The sequence below is a fragment of the Balaenoptera musculus genome, chromosome 18 (genome assembly GCF_009873245.2).
Source record: "Balaenoptera musculus isolate JJ_BM4_2016_0621 chromosome 18, mBalMus1.pri.v3, whole genome shotgun sequence".
In the NCBI taxonomy this organism is placed as follows: Eukaryota; Metazoa; Chordata; class Mammalia; order Artiodactyla; family Balaenopteridae; genus Balaenoptera; species Balaenoptera musculus.
In genome coordinates this window covers 16181241-16201389 of record NC_045802.1, presented here as the reverse complement: position 1 = coordinate 16201389, position 20149 = coordinate 16181241, and the positions used below count along the sequence as shown (strand labels likewise).

Here is a 20149-nt window from a genome sequence, read left to right as displayed (position 1 = left end):
GCCAGGGCTTGGTCTGTGCTGTTTTTGTCCTGAAGCTAATGTTTCCATGGGATACAGCTGAGGTCATCTCCTCCCTCTGATCTGGGACTCCTCTCTTCCCCCAAAAGGCAGGGCCAGGGACCTCAATCTATTGCAAAACAATTCTAATGAGATACATAAAATCCTAAACAAATAACCAAGGAGCTAAGGAAAGCAGTTTGCTTTTTACCTGTAGCATTTTGAAATTTACCAATGAGTTGTTTTTTGTTTTTTTTTTTAAATCGTACTGGCACCAAAGAAATGGGAGGGCTGCCCCCTAAAGGGGTAATTCAGCAGAATGAATCTCTTGGAATGACTGTAATCATATTGTCTGCCAGCTCTCTCTTTGCCAGTGACAACGTGTACTTATCGAGCTGTTCCCTGGTGAGCAGGTTCTGCGTTCCTCTTTCTCTGGATTTGCAGCTGCATTGCAGGGGCAGCTTCAGATAACCCAAATCCAGGCCAGGCACGGATGTGGAAGTGAGACTCTCTGGGCTACAGAGCCTGAAGCAGGACCACCCCAAGTCTGCAGCCATTATAGCACATGTCCCTCTGGGGGATGCTGAAGAACAGAAGCTTCCAGGGGATCAGGACATTTAGGAAACTCAGCCCTGCCCTATTTGTTGGCATTTTCACTTGGAAAATGTATCCACAGGACAAACTTCTGAAGTCTCTGAAAAAAAAAAAATATTCCTACACGTGCTCTAAAGATGACAAATAAAATCATCGAAGCATGTTGCCGTCAGGTGGGCCTGTGGTAATTAAGCGGCGTGGCTGGGATTTGGGGTGCATTTGGGAGGATGGAGACAGGAGGAGAATGCCAGAGGCTGTCAGCCTGCTGTACAGCTGCAAAAGCGCTAAGAGAGATAGTCAGGCAAAGCTGACATCTGCCAGGGAACAATTAGCTGCCGTCAAGCCCTGAGCCTCTGCTCTGCACTCTGCAGGGTTTGAGATCTCTCCAGATGTCCTCATGTTTCAACACAGTCTCTTTTTTTTTAAATTGTATTTATTTATTTATTTGTTTATATTTGGCTGCATTGGGTCTTCGTTGCTGCGCATGGGCTTTCTCTAGTTGCGGTGCGCAGGCTTCTCATTGTTGTGGCTTCTCTTGTTGTGGAGCACGGGCTCTAGGCACGCGGGCTCAGCAGTTGTGGCTCGCGGGCTCTAGAGCGCAGGCTCAGTAGTTGTGGCGCACGGGCTTAGTTGCTCCGCGGCATGTGGGATCTTCCCGGACCAGGGCTCGAACCCGTGTCCCCTGCATTGGCAGGCAGATTCTCAACTACTGCGCCACCAGGGAAGGCCAACACAGTCTCTACTTAACACACATCAGGAAGAAGGAAGCCAGGGGTACAAGCTGTAAAAAGTACCCACTTGATTGCCAAGTTCAGCTTAGCCCAGGGACAAGGACCACTTCCAAGGTGCTATGGGCCAACATGAGTAGGATCATGGAACACACCGTATAACACCTCATTTCATCCCGTAAAACCCTATGAGGTGGGTCACATTAAGCCCCTTTAATGAACAAGGAAACTGACACTCAGCGAGGCTAAGGAACTTTATCCTGCGGTGGAGAAAGCCAAGCAGTTGAGGTCGGCCAGGTTATATGTATCACAATGGAAACGCCAGTGCTCACCTGCTGTCTTGCCTCTCTTGAGGCTGCGTGCAGCATCCAAGGCCAATCCCACGGGGGAGAGGACACTCAGACATGTCCATTCTGACACCTGAAGTTTTTGTGACAGCCCCTTGGTCCTCTTCTCTCTCAGGTCATCTGCAACATTTAATGCCGCTGACATTTCCCTCCTTAAAAATCTTTCTCAACGTCTGGATAGTTCAGAAAGGCACACTGTGGTAGGGTGGAAGGACATGAGGTCTGGGATTTGCTTTAAACCACTTCAGCCAACCAAAACAGGGGGAAAAAGAAAAGAGGAAATAGAAGAAGCAAATTTGGCAAAATCGTGACAGTTGTTCATTTCAAGGAGAGGTTCGGGTGGATGTATGGGGATTCCCCTTGCTATTTTCTGCACTTGTGTACACTCCGAGCAGTTGACCTTTTTCATTATAATTTTTTTAAAAACATTTTTCTTTGCTGGACCTCCGGTTCACACATCCCTCCTGGCTCTGTTCCTTCTCTTTCTCTACCTCGTCCCTTAAAAATAAGTGTTTTCCAAGGTCTTTGCTCACTTCTTCTGTGTCACACTCAAAGTGCAGGGCCTGCCTGCTGCTTTACTTGAGCTCTCTGTGAAGATGCCCTGACTCTATAGCTTCAGTCACGGCTTCTCTCCAAACTCCACACCCACGTGTATTTTTTTAAATTTATACATATGAAAAAAAAAAAAATATATATATATATGTGGAGAGAGAGAGAGAGATAAAGGGAGGAAGAGAGAGAGGGAGAGAGTAATATAACAAAACTCATGTACCCCCCACCCAGATTTAACCAGTGCTGTCATTTTGGCATATTTCCTTCATATTTTTAGAATCAACATGTTACAAATATAGTTGAAAACCCTAACACCCTAATATACCTCTCAAACACTCCCAGACCCAATTCTCTTTCCTTTCTCCTCAGAGGAAACCCCTAGTTCTGAACTCAGTGTGTATCTCCGGACTATGTTTATACTTTGACTGTAGAAGTCTGTGTCTACAATATATGGAACTATTTTGTTTTTTAAATTTACAGAAAGCAATTTCACTATACGTGTCTGTCGGTAACTTTTTTCCCTCCACATTGTGCTTTCCAGAGTTACCCATATTGATACAGGAAGATCTGGTTCATGCATCTTGAATGCTGCGGAGTATTTCGGTAGATGACACACAGCACAACTTTTCTCTTTATTTCCCTACTGGTGGACATCTTGGCTGTTTCCTGTACAAACAGTGTGGCAGTGACTGTCCTTTGTAGGTCTCCTTGTGTACACATGGGCGAGTGTGCCACTTTTCCTCTGTGGGTCACCTACCAATGGCCCTTTAAAACGTTACTGTGCTTGTTTGCTTTTCTTATTGCCCCACTCAACACCAAGCAGTGAGTACAGTTATCTTATCTCTATGCTATTAGCATATCATACCTAACTCATAATGGCTTAACCTAAAGGGAGGGAGGGCAGGAGAGAGGGAGGAAGAAAAGAAGGAAGGGAGGCAGGCCATAAAGCTTTCATCATCAAGGTCAGGATCAAAGGACTAGGCAGCCAATGGCATTATTTTATGGAAATACAGGTATGAAGTTGGTAGTGACGAGTCCATGAGGCATTTTAATAGTGATTCATATGCCTGGGCTCAAAGAACACATTCTCAGCATGCTTTATACTCAGTAGGAAAATAGAGTTGTTGTCTATATTTTGCACTAGTGCTTAAACAGACTTCTCATAAAGGCCAGTTAAAGACTACTTTGTGTAGTTTTTCAGATGAAGTGAAACTACATTGTCTTAAGCCAGCTAAGACTGGAGAGTTAAAAGACAAGACTTTGTTAATTTTAAAAATAAAAGAGCCAGTTATCTTACCAGCAGAATGAATTTATTTGGGAATAGCCAAAGGAATTGCAATTTGAGAATGCAAGCTCTGGCAGACCATAGGCAAATCCAGAGAACAAGGAAGAGAGCTTGCTTTTATAGAGGAAAGGGGAGAGTTGGCAGAGTCTGCTCCAAATGAAATGATTTCATTGGAGGTAATCGAGAGTTTAAGGTGGTAACAGCTTCTCATTGGCTGAGCTGCAGCACTTCTTATTGGCTGGGCTGTTGCTAGGCAAGGAGAAAATCTTCCTTCCTCTTGCTGGAGTAATAAAGTAGAGACATCTTCTTGCCCAGGATTGTAGAGTAAGCTGCAATGGGCGGTGTGTGCATGAGAGCTCTGCTTTCAGGGCTTCCTGACCCCCTTTTAAATGAGGTTTCTCTTTTATTAATTTTCACAACTTTTGTGGTAATTCAGCAAACATGTACTTGACTTCTCCTCTGTGTCAGGCGCAGCTCAGATGAGCTCTGAGAGGGCCTGTGCTAAGGCACTGGGATGGGAAAGGGGATCAGCGTGAGTCATAAGTACTGATCAGCTGGCAGTTGGCGGTGGTGCTCAGGGGAGACTTGTCTGGGCTTCTTCAGGGTCCTGCTGGGCAACGAGGTCATTCACTAACCTCCTGTGGGTACAGGCTTATCTCCTGGGCAGTTGGGGCCTGGAGCATCAGACACACGAGAGGTTGGGCAGCTGGGGCAGGGGCAGGACTGGCCCAGGGAAAGATCCCGAACACTGTGCAGGAGGGGCAGCCAGGAACAAGCCAAACAGCTTAGAGGAAAGGGGACTGGAAGAGAAGGACAGCCCCTCCACCAGGCTGGACGTGGGACTGCACGCTGGGGCCGCCGTGCTCTGCCCGACAGGGGCGGGGGAAGCTGGTTTGGAGAGAGAAAGACAGAAGCAGACTCTGGTGGGTTGCAGGGCAGGAGGCAGGATCTCGACTCCCACCCCAGGCATCCCTGTCTTGGTTAAAGCCACGAAGCCCCCCCTTACTCCATCTCTGCCCTCAGTGAGGCAGTGTCCCACGGATGTTCTCTTTGCCACGTCACTTGCTACCATCCGTTCTCCACACAGTGGCTGGAGTGATTTTTAAAAACACAAATCAAATCATGTCACGTCTTCCATTAGCCTTAGAATGAAAGCTCAGCTTCCTGCTCCCGCTCTGGCTGGCACGCCCCTCTGAGATCCGGCCCCTGCTCTTCCCATCACACTCCCTCCTACTCAATGGCACTTGCCTTTCCTGCGACCCTCAGGGCCTTCACACTCACCAGGCTGCATCTTTCCACTGACACCTTGGCAAGGACACCTCTCCCAGACACCTGGCTAAAATACCCCCCCACCTCTCAGCCCATCACCTCTACCTCGTGGTCCTGCTGCAGTGTCTCCACAGCACTTCCCACCAGCAGAGATGATGTTATTTATTCGTCTATTGTTGTTGTCTTTCTCCACTCCAGTAGAATCTCAGCTGCTGAAGGGCATGTACCTTGTCTGTTTCATTCTCCTGCTGTAGCCCCAGCACCTACAATCAGGATAGATGCCCAGTAAATATTTGTTGTATGAGAAGGAGTGAGTGGGTGGGCTCCTGGTGGCCTTCAGATTCCCAGCCTCCGTTCTTCCTGAGGCTCAGCCATGTTCCTGCAACTCTCCTACAACCCAATGATAAATTCCCACTTGGTTTGAACTTGCTTGATTTGACTTCTGATCCTTTCAAGTCACAGTTCCACCCGGCTTCAAGGTAGAGGAGCTGGGCAGGGAGCTCTTAGGAGTGCTGATCCTGTTCAACACTCAGACATTTGACCTGGGAGCTGAGAAGGGGCTGTAGATCTCCCAGGCTGTCAAGTATCCGTGGTGACCGTGAGCAGTAAGGCATGTGTCAAGGACAGGGGGGCAAGCCTGGGTTTCTCCTTCAATACCTGGAGCAGATTAGGCATTTAGATATCCGGCAGGTTTGCCTCTCGATTCATAAACTTGAGGCTGCCAAGTAATTGCTTTTCCAACTGCCAGTTCCACTGCACTGGAAATTACACGTCAGTCATTCCTGGATTCCAGGCAGCTCCCAAAGTCACACAGGAATCCAGGAGCCTTAAATGATCCAACAGCATGAGACCTCCCTCCCCAGCCTAGCATGTTTGCTCCTCAGTCTTCAGTGTCTGAGTTCAGAGCCGTTCCTGGGAGTTCACTTCCAGGCCACGTGTGAGCAAGGGCACACTGGACCCTGGTGCTGTCCCTCTCTACGGCATGCCATGCAGCCTCTGCCTCGGAGGTCTTGCTACCGGAAGCCCCCCTGACTAGACCCCCAGGCACAGCTGTCTTCCACTAGCCCAGGCCACGAAGGAAGCTCTGAGCAGTTCGCTGCCTTCCAAGGCATAAATGCATGTAGAGGGTGGTGGGCTGCTCTACTTTCGAGCCACCAGAATTTAAGGAGTTCGAATAGAGTCCCAGATGTAGAGAACAAACTTATGGTGACCAAGGGGGGAAGCAGGGTGGGATGAATTGGGAGACTGGGACTGACATATATACACTACTATGTTTTAAATAGATAACTAATGAGAACCTGCTGTATAGCTCAGGGAACTCTACTCAGTGCTCTGTGGTGACCTAAGTGGGAAGGAAATCTAAAAAAGAGAGGATATATGTATACATATAGCTGATTCACTTTGCTGTATAGCAAGGAACTAACACAACATTGTAAAGCAACTATACTCCAATAAAAATTAACTTAAAAATAAGTAAATACAAAAAGTTCCAAAGAAAAAAAGATTTTAAGGGGTTCAAGCATTTTTCTTTCAAAAACGTATGCCCCCTTCCCTTCCCTGTCTCCTTCTCAGCCGGGAGGGGTGGGAGTGGGGTGTGGGTGGGTGCAGAGTCCAAAGCATTTTCTCAGGAACTCAACCTAACAAGCTTTCTTATTCACTTTTCCTCGCCATCATTCCCCCCACCCCATCCCCAGCCAGTGTGACTGCAGTGTGTGTGTGTGCACGCACGGTGCACGTGTATATTCAAGTGTGTGTGTTGGGATAAAGGGTTCAGCCCGATCATGCATTCTTCCCACTCCTTCAGTTGTAGATCTGGGCTGTGCCTTTTGGAAATGTCTGGGTCCTCCATCACACCTCTCTCCGGGCAACACTGGCCTCTGAATGGGGGCGGTCACAGGATGGAGATAAACAGGCCGGGGAGAGGTGGAGGTTACATCAGTTAATCTTCACAGACCATCCAATCCCATGAGTTATCACTTGAAAAGGAGTTTCACAGTTACAGCACCAGGAAACCCTCTGCACACGCCCTTGTCTTGAAGTCTCACTAGACAGATACACACGTTAAGTGTTCTGAGACGTCATCTCCATTAAAGAGTCCTTTTTATACACCAGTGTTTTCCAAACTCACTCAGCTTCAGGACCTTCTCTGGAGAAGCTTGGGAGGGTCTGGGCAGGCTTAGGGTGTCCCTCCCAAGACCAATCGGCTCAGGGGCCTGCAGAGACCTTAGGGGGGCAGGTTATTTTCCTATCGTTGCTGTAACAAAGTACCACAAACTCAGTGGCTTCAAACAACACACATTTATTGTCTTACAGTTCTGGAGGTCAGAGGTCCAAAGTGGTCTTATGGGCTACAATCAAGGTGTCAGCAGGGGTGGGTCCTTCTGGAAGCTTGAGGGGAGAATTCATTGCCTTGCCTTTTTCAGCTTCTCAAGGCTGCCTGTGTTCCTTGGTTTGTGGCCCCTTCCTCCATCTTCAAAGACATCAATCTCACTTCTATCCTCACATCTCCTTGTCTGACTCTGATCCTCCCACTTCCCTCTCATGATGATCCCGTGACTGCACGGGTCCACCCAGATAATCCGGGATACCCTCCCCATCTCAAGATCCTTCACTTAATCACATCTGCAAAGCCCCTTTTTGCCAGGTAAGATAACATTCACAGGGTTTGAAGGTTAGAAAGTGCGTATTTTGGGGGGGTCATTGTTCTGTCTACCCTGGTGTGTGGTGTTGGACGGAGGCACTGTTTGAATCCTGGATGGGATTCAGGTGACAGAACGTCACCTTGTGGAGCTGGTTGGGCAATTTTCTTGGATGAGCCTCTGGGTCAGCAAATCCAGATGAGTCCCCGGGAACCCCGCACTGCAGCCCACCCGTGCCAGCAGGCGTGGGAGGACAATCCTTTGCCAAACCCACTCCAGTTTTAGACTCTGAAATCTGACCTGTGACTCAGGCCTCCCTGCCCCTTGTTTAGGCCTTGCATCAGAGCCATTCGATGAGGACTTTCAAGAAACAGGACCCAAATGGGCTGATGGAGAGCCGGCTTTGTGGATCTGACACGGCCTCACCGTCCCCAGTCGTGACAACCTGGGGTGGCAACAGGAAGGGTGGCTTGTCAAGGTCAGGAGGAACCAAACAGTACCAGCTGTGCTGCATCCACGCCGAAGTTTTGGAAGAGCACCAGCTGGCGGCCAGAGCCCCCGTCTCAGGTGTCAGTGCAGACTACCAGCCACTCCTCCACTGGCCCCGTGGACAGAGATGTGAGGGAGTCCTGAGAGACAAACAGCTCCAAAGCTACCTGCTAAAAAAAACAGAAGAAAAAAGGAAGGAAGGGAGGGAGGGAAGGAAGAAGGAAGGGGAGAAGGGGAAAGAGAAAGGGGAGGGGAGGGGAGGGGAGGAAAAAACTCCAACCCAGTTAGGCTCCGGGCCCTCCTCCTGCAGAGACGAGAGCCCCTTCCTCCAAAGCCAGGAGCCCCTCAGTTTTCACTGCAGGCGAATTTCCTTCCAAAGGCAGAATCCAGCCCGTTTGCATCCGCTGGATGGATTTCCAGGTGAGCATCTGCTTTGGGGCATGCTTCTGGAAGAAGCATCCTTTGGGGTTCTGCGAATTCTCTCTGAGTTAATGAATAAACATCACTCCCGCTGCCGGTGGGGCAGGGGGGGAAGAGAAGGGATTCGTATTCCACTGGGGTTTGGAAAGCACACCTTCCTCAGCCTTGCCCCAGATGGACAAGTGTTCTGCCTTCCCTGCCTGTCACCCCTGCCTGGGACTGTCACACGATCTTCTGGAGACAGGAGCCCCGCCCCAGATGCTGTTTAAACTCTCCTCCGGGCCTGTGGAGGGTCTTCACCATCCTGGAGCGGGGCTGAGGCCAGAAGGGGCCAAGGTTGGCACGTGTTCCTCTTCCCAGAACCCCTAGCTCTGCACTCTCGGGGCCACTATTCAGAGGAGGGGGTGGGGAGGGGCGGCAGAGTCTCCGGAGTGGGGGGAGGAGAAAAAAGGACCCCACCCCCAGCTGTCCCTGCTTCCCTGTCCTGCACCAGTTACGCCTCCCTCCCAACAGTGCGGCCCCGCCCAACTGTTCAGCCCCTGTCCCCTCGTCCCCAGCAACCAGTTCACTCTCCCCTCCACACGCACCACCTGGACCCAATGCCTTCTCCTCTCCCGCTGAGCAAATCCCTCGTACACTTGACCCTCCCTCAGTGCTCACCCTCTCTGAGGAGCGTTCCTGGAAGGCCCTATGCCATCACGATCCTGCCTCTGCACCCACTGGCAACTGTATTGTGGAAGGAGAGATTCTGTGGTCCCTTCAGTATGCTTGGGAAACTCAGCTTTTCATGCTCCAGACTCCACAGAGACGTTGGTGTAATAAGAACTGGCAGGAGGTGGCCAGCCAGAAGCTTCCTGTGGAGCATCCCCTGGTACCCATCCCCCAGCCATCCCCTGGTACCCATCCCCAGCCATCCCCCTGGTACCCATCCCCCAGCCATCCCCTGGTACCCATCCCCCAGCCATCCCCTGGTACCCATCCCCAGCCATCCCCCTGGTACCCATCCCCCAGCCATCCCCTGGTACCCATCCCCCAGCCATCCCCTGGTACCCATCCCCCAGCCATCCCCCTGGTACCCATCCCCCAGCCATCCCCTGGTACCCATCCCCCAGCCATCCCCTGGTACCCATCCCCCAGCCATCCCCTGGTACCCATCCCCCAGCCATCCCCTGGTACCCATCCCCCAGCCATCCCCCTGGTACCCATCCCCCAGCCATCCCCTGGTACCCATCCCCCAGCCATCCCCTGGTACCCATCCCCCAGCCATCCCCCTGGTACCCATCCCCCAGCCATCCCCTGGTACCCATCCCCAGCCATCCCCCTGGTACCCATCCCCCAGCCATCCCCTGGTACCCATCCCCAGCCATCCCCTGGTACCCATCCCCCAGCCATCCCCCTGGTACCCATCCCCCAGCCATCCCCTGGTACCCATCCCCCAGCCATCCCCCTGGTACCCATCCCCCAGCCATCCCCTGGTACCCATCCCCAGCCATCCCCTGGTACCCATCCCCCAGCCATCCCCTGGTACCCATCCCCAGCCATCCCCTGGTACCCATCCCCCAGCCATCCCCCTGGTACCCATCCCCCAGCCATCCCCCTGGTACCCATCCCCCAGCCATCCCCCTGGTACCCATCCCCCAGCCATCCCCTGGTACCCATCCCCCAGCCATCCCCCTGGTACCCATCCCCCAGCCATCCCCTGGTACCCATCCCCCAGCCATCCCCTGGTACCCATCCCCCAGCCATCCCCTGGTACCCATCCCCCAGCCATCCCCCTGGTACCCATCCCCCAGCCATCCCCTGGTACCCATCCCCCAGCCATCCCCTGGTACCCATCCCCCAGCCATCCCCCTGGTACCCATCCCCCAGCCATCCCCCTGGTACCCATCCCCCAGCCATCCCCCTGGTACCCATCCCCCAGCCATCCCCCTGGTACCCATCCCCCAGCCATCCCCCTGGTACCCATCCCCCAGCCATCCCCCTGGTACCCATCCCCCAGCCATCCCCCTGGTACCCATCCCCCAGCCATCCCCCTGGTACCCATCCCCCAGCCATCCCCCTGGTACCCATCCCCCAGCCATCCCCCTGGTACCCATCCCCCAGCCATCCCCCTGGTACCCATCCCCCAGCCATCCCCCTGGTACCCGATCAGCCAGCCCACCCTGGCCTGCACCCCACTCAGGCCAACCCTCCTACCTTCCCGACTCCGGCTTCACAAATCCTACCCTCTCCTCGAGACCCTTCCAGGCCACTTCCCTCGGTCGCTCCTTTGTAAATAACTCTTGTGCTTAAAAGGAGTGCGCCAGGGCTCAGCTCCTACTTAGTGTCTAATCCGTTCCCCAAAACTCCACTGCCTGTGTTCAGGTGACCCAGCAAAGCAGCCTGAGGACAGGGTTCCTGTGTATGCTCCTTCCAAGGGCTCCTCTCTCCTGAGCACCTCAGCATGACTCCCAGGACATGACTGGTTAAAACCACATGGAAATAGGGTCAGCCTTCTGATACTTTCTCAATTTAATTGCTCTCTTATACCACCAACAACAGTATTGCTTATGAGCACTTCCAATAGAATTTGAAAGAAAGAAAGAAGGAAGTAATTCTAACAACAGATGTTAATAAAGGTAGAAATAACTTTTTTCTTTCCTTTTACTAATCTAGATGTTTTAACAATAGCAACACACATATATACATATACACATATAGAAATATATATTTGTGTATATACATACATGTATATCTACATATAATAAAGATACATAGATAAATGACAGATAGATAGATCCCAAATGTCGCTTGAGTTATAGAGACATACAGAGAGACGTATACCAGAACCTTCCTTTATAGCTCATACCCTTTGCATGTTCCCCCTACCACTTGCCACACAGCTCTGACCAACCAGGCTGGCCACTGGCTTTGCCCTGAAGGCCCCTTTGCCCCTCCAGGCCTCTCCCTCCATGTTCTTCCATGAAATTACAACCCACCCTTCAATGGCCAGGTCACACGTGACCCTCCTCCCCAATACAGAGACAAGATGCGACTTTCCTCTCCTCTCTAAATCCCTCTCCTAAGGCACAGGATCTCATTCTGCCCATTAGAGAGGGCTGTGTGTGTGTGTGTGTGTGTGTGTGTGTGTGTGTGTGTGTGTGGTGGTCGTGAGTCTGGCGGGGAGGAGGGGGGAGGCAGGCTGGTGCGGGGGTGAACAGAGAGGAGAAGGAAGGCTGGAGTCATTTGCACTGAATGTCCTTAGAGTGGACAGGGGAGAAATGATAACTAAAGAGGCATGCACGTTAAAAATTACCTAGATGGACTTCCCTGGCGGTCCAGTGGTTAGGGCTCTGCGCTTCCACTGCAGGGGGCACGGGTTCGATCCCTGGCCAGGGAACAAAGATCCCACATGCCAAGTGGCGCAGCCAAAAAAAAAAAAAAAAAACCTAGAAATGGGTGGAGCTTTAAATGGAGAATGAAGTCCCCATCCTGAGGTATCTAGTATTTTTACTACTTTACAGGAAACCCCACTAGATCCAAATTTAAGTGTATCTAAATCCAGAGGCTGGCAGCATACATCTCTTTTACTTTCCTAGAAGTAATACATTTCAAAATTTAGCTGTATTCTAAGCACATATGGAATTTAGCCTTAACTCTAACTTTTAAGCAGGAAGGAGAAAACAGAAGTTGATAAAACATCCATATTCCTCCAGACCCCGGTGGATCCTCCCCGTGCCCTGCTCCCTCCAATGCCCTATTGAGGGCTGGTGACCCAGAGACGGAATCCACATCGTGTCATGGCCACTCCACCTTGGTGGTGGAAACACCACACCTCTGTGCTGGGTGTATATTTAGCTCCCAAGTTTGAGTCATCAGAAATAGCAGAGCAAGATTGTTCTATTTTAATGAAATGTTAGTGCGTTTTTTTAGGAAACCATACCTGAGGTGATGTAATTCTACCCTGGAGAGAAGGGAAAAATGTCAAAAAAGACTGGGGAAAGTGATCACACTTCTAAATATAATGCAGATAAGTCGAGTGAGACAAGATTCCGCCTTCTAAACTAAACTGAACCGACACATTAAAAAGAAACCACCTTACTTTTTTCACGGCTCTTGTTGACTAGCATCCTTTGTGGTCATTTCCCTAATTCCCACTGGGAACCAGCATCATTCAAACAGTCAGTAAATATCTTCTAAGAGGCTGCATCCCATTGCAGGACAATCCTGGAATCTCCTGGAGAGTCTTCAGCAAGTGGTCCCCTCCTGGGGGACGTCACGTCAGTGTCATTCTAACGATAATTACCTTCCATGAGTGTCTACCGTGTGCCAAGCATCGTGCTAGGCGTTCACATCCACAGTTTCATTTAACCTTCACAAGCCAGTGAAGCACGAGTTCTTTCCTTCTATGCTGATTTGGAAGCTCAGAAAGGCGGAGTGATTTTCTCAAGGGGTAGCACCAGGTTTTGAACTCAGGTCTGCCCAACTCTGAGGCCAGTCCTTTTAACCTCTCCTCCAGAGCACGGCCTCCTCTGTCAGGTCCTTCCTGACGTGAGCACCTGGTGGGGCACCATGCTCTAGGACCACCGAGAAACAAGGGGACCGGGAGCTGGCCAGGCAAACGGCAGCTGGACAAAGGCCGCTCCTTTTAAAGCAAACTGCGAGGTCCATGAAGTCTCAGAAGCAGACCCGTAAGTAGGTGCTTCCTCCAGCTCAACCAGGAAGCATACAAAGATGGTTTTTACCTGCTGGGGGTAGCAAGGCTGTGGGTTGTTTCTTCCTCCTAGGATAAAGCCACCATCACACAACATCAGTGACAACAACGGCAGCTAACATTTCTCAGGATGTGCTTTCCCCAGTCGACCTCATTATATCCTCACCACAGCCCTGGGAGGTAGAAACTACTATTATCCCCATTTTGTACAGATGTGAAAGCTCAGGCCCCAGAGCACACTTTGGTATGTAAATTGCAACAAGGCAGGAAGATCTGAAGGAGACTGGAAGACAGATGCATTGCTGTTGAGGTTGCCCCAGACCATCGGCCACCTGCTCTCGTGTGGTGTCCCTATGGATGTCCCTTCCATCCTCATCCCGCGGGACAGTCGAGAGGGCAGTGCTACTCATTGAATACATGAGGAAACAGAGATCTAGAGCAGGTAAGCCCTCCTCAGGATCAAGCGGCCCCCTGGGGCCGTGGACACTGCTGGGGACAGACTCCTGCCAGGGGGTTGCGGTGAAGGCTTATAAGCCCAAGGCAAATACATGAGTCTTGGAACTTGGAGCTTTGGAGCCATTGAAAACACTGTGAGTCCTTAAAGCCTTTTTTTTTTAATGTTCAAGCCTTAAAAAAAATATCTAGGGCTTCCCTGGTGGCTCAGTGGTTAAGAATCTGCCTGCCAATGCAGGGGACCCGGGTTCGAGCCCTGGTCTGGGAAGATCCCACATGCCACAGAGCAACTAAGCCCGTGCGCCACAACTACTGAGCCCGTGTGCCACAACTACTGAAGCCCACGTGCCTAGAACCCGTGCTCCGCAACAAGAGAAGCCACCGCAGTGAGAAGCCCACGCACCACAAGGAAGAGTAGCCCCCCGCTCAACATGACTAGAGAAAGCTCACATGCAGCAACCAAGACCCAATGCAACATTTCTCCAAAGAAGATACACAGATTGCCAACAAACACATGACAGAATGCTCAACATCATTAATGATTAGAGAAATGCAAATCAAAACTGCAGTGAGATACCATCTCACACCAGTCAGAATGGCCATCATCAAAAAATCTACAAACAATGAATGCTGGAGAGGGTGTGGAGAAAAGGGAACCCTCTTGCACTGTTGGTGGGAATGTAAATTGGTACAGCCACTATGGAGAACAGTATGGAGGTTCCTTAAAAAACTAAAAATAGAACTACCATATGACCCAGCAATCCCGCTACTGGGCATATACCCTGAGAAAACCATAATTCAAAAAGAGGCATGTACCAAAATGTTCATCGCAGCTCAGGACATGGAAGCAACCTAAGTGTCCATCAACAGATGAATGGATAAAGAAGATGTGGCACATATATACAATGGAATATTACTCAGCCATAAAAAGAAACGAAATTGAGTTATTTGTAGTGAGGTGGATGGACCTAGAGTCTGTCATACAGAGTGAAGTAAGTCAGAAAGAGAAAAACAAACACCGTATGCTAACACATATATATGGAATCTCAAAAAAAAAAAATGGTCATGAAGAACCTAGGGGCAAGATGGGAATAGAGACGCAGACCTACTAGAGGATGGACTTGAGGACACAGGGAGGGGGAAGGGTAAGCTGGGACGAAGTGAGAGAGTGGCATGGACATATATACACTACCAAACGTAAAATAGCTGGCTAGTGGGAAGCAGCCGCATAGCACAGGGAGATCAGCTCGGTGCTTTGTGACCACCTAGAGGGGTGGGATAGGGAGGGTGGGAGGGAGGGAGATGTAAGAGGGACGAGATATGGGGATATATGTATATGTATCGCTGATTAACTCTGTTATAAAGCAGAAACTAACACACCATTGTAAAGCAATTATACTCCAATAAAGATGTTAAAAAAAAAAGACCCAATGCAGCCAAAAATAAATAAATAAATCTATTTTTTTTAAAAAAAATCTAAACTTGCAGGAATATTATATGACGCTAAGACACACGTGACAACAAAGGAATGTCACTGCTGAGTCATCCCACTGATGTACTCTGCACGGCTAAGTGCAAATTTGAGGAGGCTCAAACCCTGGGCTGCAAGTACAGATACAAGCACATCGTAGAGGCACCCAGTGCCAGGGCTAAGTCCAGCCTCACACTCTGCCCCATCACCCACATTTTCATTATGGTGATGTCTATTTGAGTTTCCAGATGCATCCAAAAACTGATCAAGAGAATTTGGGCTCTGGCTGCAGACTGGGAAGTTGTTTTGGTCAGAGAGACACCTGGTGGCTCTTGAGATAAACCACACTATCCTGCCAAAGAACACTTCTCGTGTCCCAAGCAAGGCACCAAGGGGTGGCAAGGAAGCCCAGCTTCTCCTGCTAAGGAGAGTGCCCAGCGTCACCTTTGCAGGGAGGGGGTAGCCCAGAGGGGCACACGGGCTTTGTGGCCGGAGCAAATGGGCTTAAACACTCAGCCTGGCTCTGTCTCCTGGACAGTCAGCTTGACTGTTGAAATGGGGCAGGGATGCAAATATCTCTTCACACCACTGTGAGGACCAGCTGAGCCAAGAGTGATGGACCCAACTGCGACACCCACAGTATTTGAACGCTGTCTGTCCCCTGAATTTACGGGTACCTGGGTGGCCATCAGTTCACAACAGGGCCCCTACAGCACCTCTGTGCTCAGATTGTTTTAATGTGGTCAGGGAGCTGGGTCCCCCATGGGCAGATAGGCTTTGCTCTCTCAGTGCCCCAGTGCTGTCCCCTCGCAAAGGACACCCCTCCATGAAATCATGCCCATGGGGTTTCCTTTTTGGGGGTGGTGGTATTATGGCAGCCTCTTCCCCCCTTTATAAATTTTCTGCATGCTTCAATTTTTGCTACAAGCAGTTTCATGTTTATATTAAGAAGAAATAATTGCCATTTCCTTTTCAGTGGAAAAAAATGTTAAATTTCCATTAGCTCTTGTTTTCATCTTAGCCCTTGGATGATTTTCCATCAGTTTATTTATTTTTTTAATCTTTTTGAACAGAGTAAAGGAGACTCTGGGATTTCACAGCGTTATTTAACATTCTCATATTCTATCCTGTAATTTCAGCCGTTGTCATTGTCTTTACACAAAGGAACACGGCAGACAAGCAGACATCTCCCTCCGGAAGGCACCAAAACAATGGTGTTCATGTCTCTGCCCAAGTTGAGGTTGAAAATGAAGAAGGGAGGGTGGTTTCATTCCTAAGAGCTCCACAATACTTTCCAATACCAACTCAGCTTTCCCACACATGAAGGTAATCTGAAGGGGAAACCACCGAGCGTCAGCATGAGTGGCTGCTTTTAAAGCATTTCCTCATGTATGCTACTCCTTACCTTCTTTTAAAACAAAAGATGCAGTGAAGAAAAAGTTGTATGCAAATAAAACTTTTCTCACTCATAAAGAATTTTATACAGATTAGGGAACTTAGCTGCTTAAGTATCATCATGAATTTTTCAAAGCAAAAAAAAAATCCTTCTGTAATTCAAATCTTTTTCTAATTCACCTATTTGACTGGCTGATTTTGGCTTACGCTGGATTTTCTTAAAATAAAGGTCATTTTTATTAGTCTTGGTTCCACAGTAAACCAGAACAACAATTTGGGGACCGAATTTTTGACATGTCAATTTCCAGGTGCCGTTTAAGAGAAAGAGAAAAACTAGAATTATTACATTCATTTATTTAATAGGTGATCCTATCACAATTCTTCACTAAGGTCTTAAAGGCTGAAAAGTTATCAGGAATGGACAGATGTTATGATTTATTCTGGTGCATGTGGAATCCTATCAGGGAAATTTGCTCAAGTTTTAGAAAATGTCTATTTTCTAAAGAAATGGACTCAACCTTCCCTTTCCACAACGGGACCTGCATACGACATGAAATTCCCATAGCCAGGCCTCCAGAAAAGGAGTCCAGCATGCTGGGTGTCAAGTCCTAAGGCTGTGCTGGAGGCCACTTAGCGTAGCCCTGCCTGGCTCTCCAGCTGTGCACTCACACCAAGCTGCCAGACAGTCACCTTAATGACTCTACAGAGAAGTGTTGGTATCAGGATGTGACACAGGGGGAAATCTCTCAGTCTGATGAAGGATTAGGTCACCAGCATGTCTGTGGAACCTACAATCAGGGCAAAGTTCTAAAGTGTTACAGTTTGTGTCAGTGACGACTGCAAAATGTCTATTTCCCTTTTAAGGGAGGTGACCACACGTCCCAGTTTGCCTGGGTAGTCCCAGTTTAGGCCAGTTGCCCTGTCATAATTGTTAGTAGCAGCTCCTTTCACTCTTAAAAGTATCCTGGTTTGGATGATGAATCACACTGTCACCTCACCTCTAGGTACAGCTCACTTAGGACCCCCCCCCCCCCACACACACACACAAGATGCCCACAGAGCCTTCCCAGCACAGCACTTTGGTCCAGACTTTTCTACAACTCCTCCCACCCGATTCCTTCAGGACCGAGGATCCCAAAATATAGCCATTCTGATTAAATGTGTGCATTTGAGAACGGCCATTTGTAGACAATCGCCCTCAACCAGGGAAGTGCATATGATGGGGTCATCTAGGCCCGTGTCTGAACCAGCAGGACAGGCACCCTGAGGCAGTGCTTTCCAGAGCTCTCCCCACAGACCACTGGGGAAGGCCTTCGGGAGAGGGGCTCACACAGTGCTGGGATGGCCCGTCAGAGGGCTCTGGCCACCCTCGTGGCCTCCACTGTTAAACCGCATTCTTTTCTCCCCCTGAAAGGCACTGAGCAAAGCCAGCACCTCGAGGTTCTCACCAAAGATGGCGCTGCACTGGCTCCCACACACTTCCCACTCGGAGCCAGCCAAAGGCAAATTTTTAGATGAATAGAAAAAGAAACTTTATTCTAATATAGCATGGGAAAGTTTTTGAAATAGGAATTCTTCTTTTCTGACCAAAAAAAACCAAAAAACAAAACTTATACTTTGAATATCTCTGAAAGGTTATTTTCTGTACAATTATATAAATATTTCCATGTCCCTATAAATATGACACTTATGGTCCTAAAAGCTTTTTGAAAAATCAATATAATTAGATTCTTTAGACAATGATTAGCCCAGTTAGAAAACAGGACACATTCCCCAAGCACAGCCAGGAATAAAGAGAGGACACAATTGGGAACACAGAGCAGGAAGGGGCTGGGGAGGGGAGGGAAGACTGGAAACCATAAAAACACAACAAAACCCTGCACATCCATTTAAGAGGCTAAGACCCAGCAAAAACTAAATTATATGCAAATGGAAAGGAACCATCCAAAGGGAACATGACATGACCTCGCGGTCAAATTTCACCCCAAGTCAGCAAATATATCACCTGGCAGGTTCGTTCTTCCGGGAGCACAAGGGCCTTTTTCTTGTTTATTCTTATCGAGTGAAATATTCAAGGTAGGGCCAAGTTAGAGAAAAGACTTCAGAGCCAACAGACATGAATTCAGATCCCTGTTCTGCCATGTATACTGGCTGTGTGATCCTGGGTGGGATTCCTAGCTTTTCTGAGCCTGTTTCCCGCCTGTGAAGTATCTAACTTTGCTGGCTTGTTGGGAGGCTTAGAGGTAACTTATAAAAAGTGCTTATATCCCCCTGGAAAATAACTGACAATAACTAACCAAAATGTGTGTGATAAGGGCTTCACCTTGGAACTTAGAACAGGCTCTGCACTGCCTAGTCTAAGATTCTGATAGTACTAGTCTACCCCACGTGGTCTGCCAATCACCACCAAGCTCTGAGTCCGCCATGGGCCCCACTGCTGCCCCTCCGATGCTGTGCAACCACAAAGGCCACTTAAAGTTAGAAACAGATGTTCTCTTGGGAAACTGTGGTCACCCCCTAACTAAGGCACCAGCTCTGCGTGCAGAAGTCAATGCATGTGGAGGACTGGGATTTCCTCTCTTATTTGGGTACCGTTTCCCCGGAGTGCTGTAGGCACTGGGGCAGCACTGACCTGACTCCCACGATGGACCACGTGAGGTGACAGTCACAGAGCCGAAGCCCCTGGAACGGAGCAAGCAGGTTCCTGCACCACGTGCCTCCCTGGGTCCCCCGGACCCACCCCCAGAAGCCGAATTTCTCAAGTCTCGGGCTCTGAGACCCTCACTCGAGCTGGGCAGTGACGGTCAGCGACAGCACTGGATTCGGCGGCATTGAGAAGCCAGGACTCCACGGAGAAGAGGGTCATAAGCAACGAAGACCTCTCCTCACCCCGAGGAGGGAGAAGCGTGGCGGCTCTCTGGCGGCCGTGTGGGCGAGGGCTTCAGGAAGGAGCACACGAGCCCCTCGCAGAGCAGCCGCGGGGACGTGAGGACATCAGCCCGGGCCTCAGAGGACGGGGTGCCACAGCCCCAGGGTCAAGGACAGAAAAGGAAGAGATGGCGCCAGCAGAAAAGACGGGGACACCTGAGGTAAGTGGTGGTCTCGGATACGCGATGCACATGGGTGTCGTCAAAAAGCGCCGGAGCCCGAGGTTTTAATGAGTTCTGTGGACAGGCCCATTTAATAAGTTTCTGGACCCAACGAGATCGTCCTCGTTTCACAGGCAGTCATCCCAAACGCTACGGCAGAGGATGCGAGGAGGGCTGGCTGTCCCTCCCCTTCCCGAGGCCAGCAAGGTCTCCAACGAGCCCGTGGGACCCCGGCAGCGCGGTCCGCAAGCCGCAGGGAGGGGTGATCTAGAACGTCCAGGGCTGGCGAGGGGCTCCGCCGCCTGCTGTTGCTGCTGTCAGGCTGGAGCCTCGGCCACACAGGGAGGGGCCGGGTGGGGGCCACAACCGCCTGCGGCTTTCGGACGGACGGCTCCCCGTCCCGGTCACTCAGGAGCGGGGGCTACTTGCTCCCCGCTCGTCGTCGGCCGCGGCGCTGTGCCGGGACAGCCCGTCAGACTTGAGGGAGGACAGGGACACCTGGCTGATGTAGCGGACCTGGTCCCAGGGCGCGGCCCGTGGGGAGTCGCGCCGCCGGTCGTCCATGCCGACGTGCACGCTGACCTGGGACTCGGCCACGGGCTTCATGCGGCCCTGCGCCTGCGCCTCGTACCACGCCAGCTCCGGCTTCCTGTAGCTGCAAAGCAAGAATCCAAGAGCACCTGAGCCATTCTGGACACACAGCCTTTTTTTGTAAAGCCCGGTGAAGG

The 20149-nt window shown here is 50.3% G+C and overlaps 1 protein-coding gene across 1 annotated transcript in view; it reads right to left on the bottom strand.

The window, feature by feature from the left end:
- Positions 1–14939: 14939 nt before the first annotated feature.
- Positions 14940–20149, bottom strand: part of ATP7B (ATPase copper transporting beta) — a 57432-nt gene continuing 52222 nt past the window's right edge. Inside the window, exon 21 of the mRNA XM_036831499.1 lies at positions 14940–20076. Coding sequence (XP_036687394.1) covers positions 19830–20076 — 247 coding nt within the window. The 3' untranslated portion in view covers positions 14940–19829. The remainder of the gene's footprint in view (positions 20077–20149) is intronic.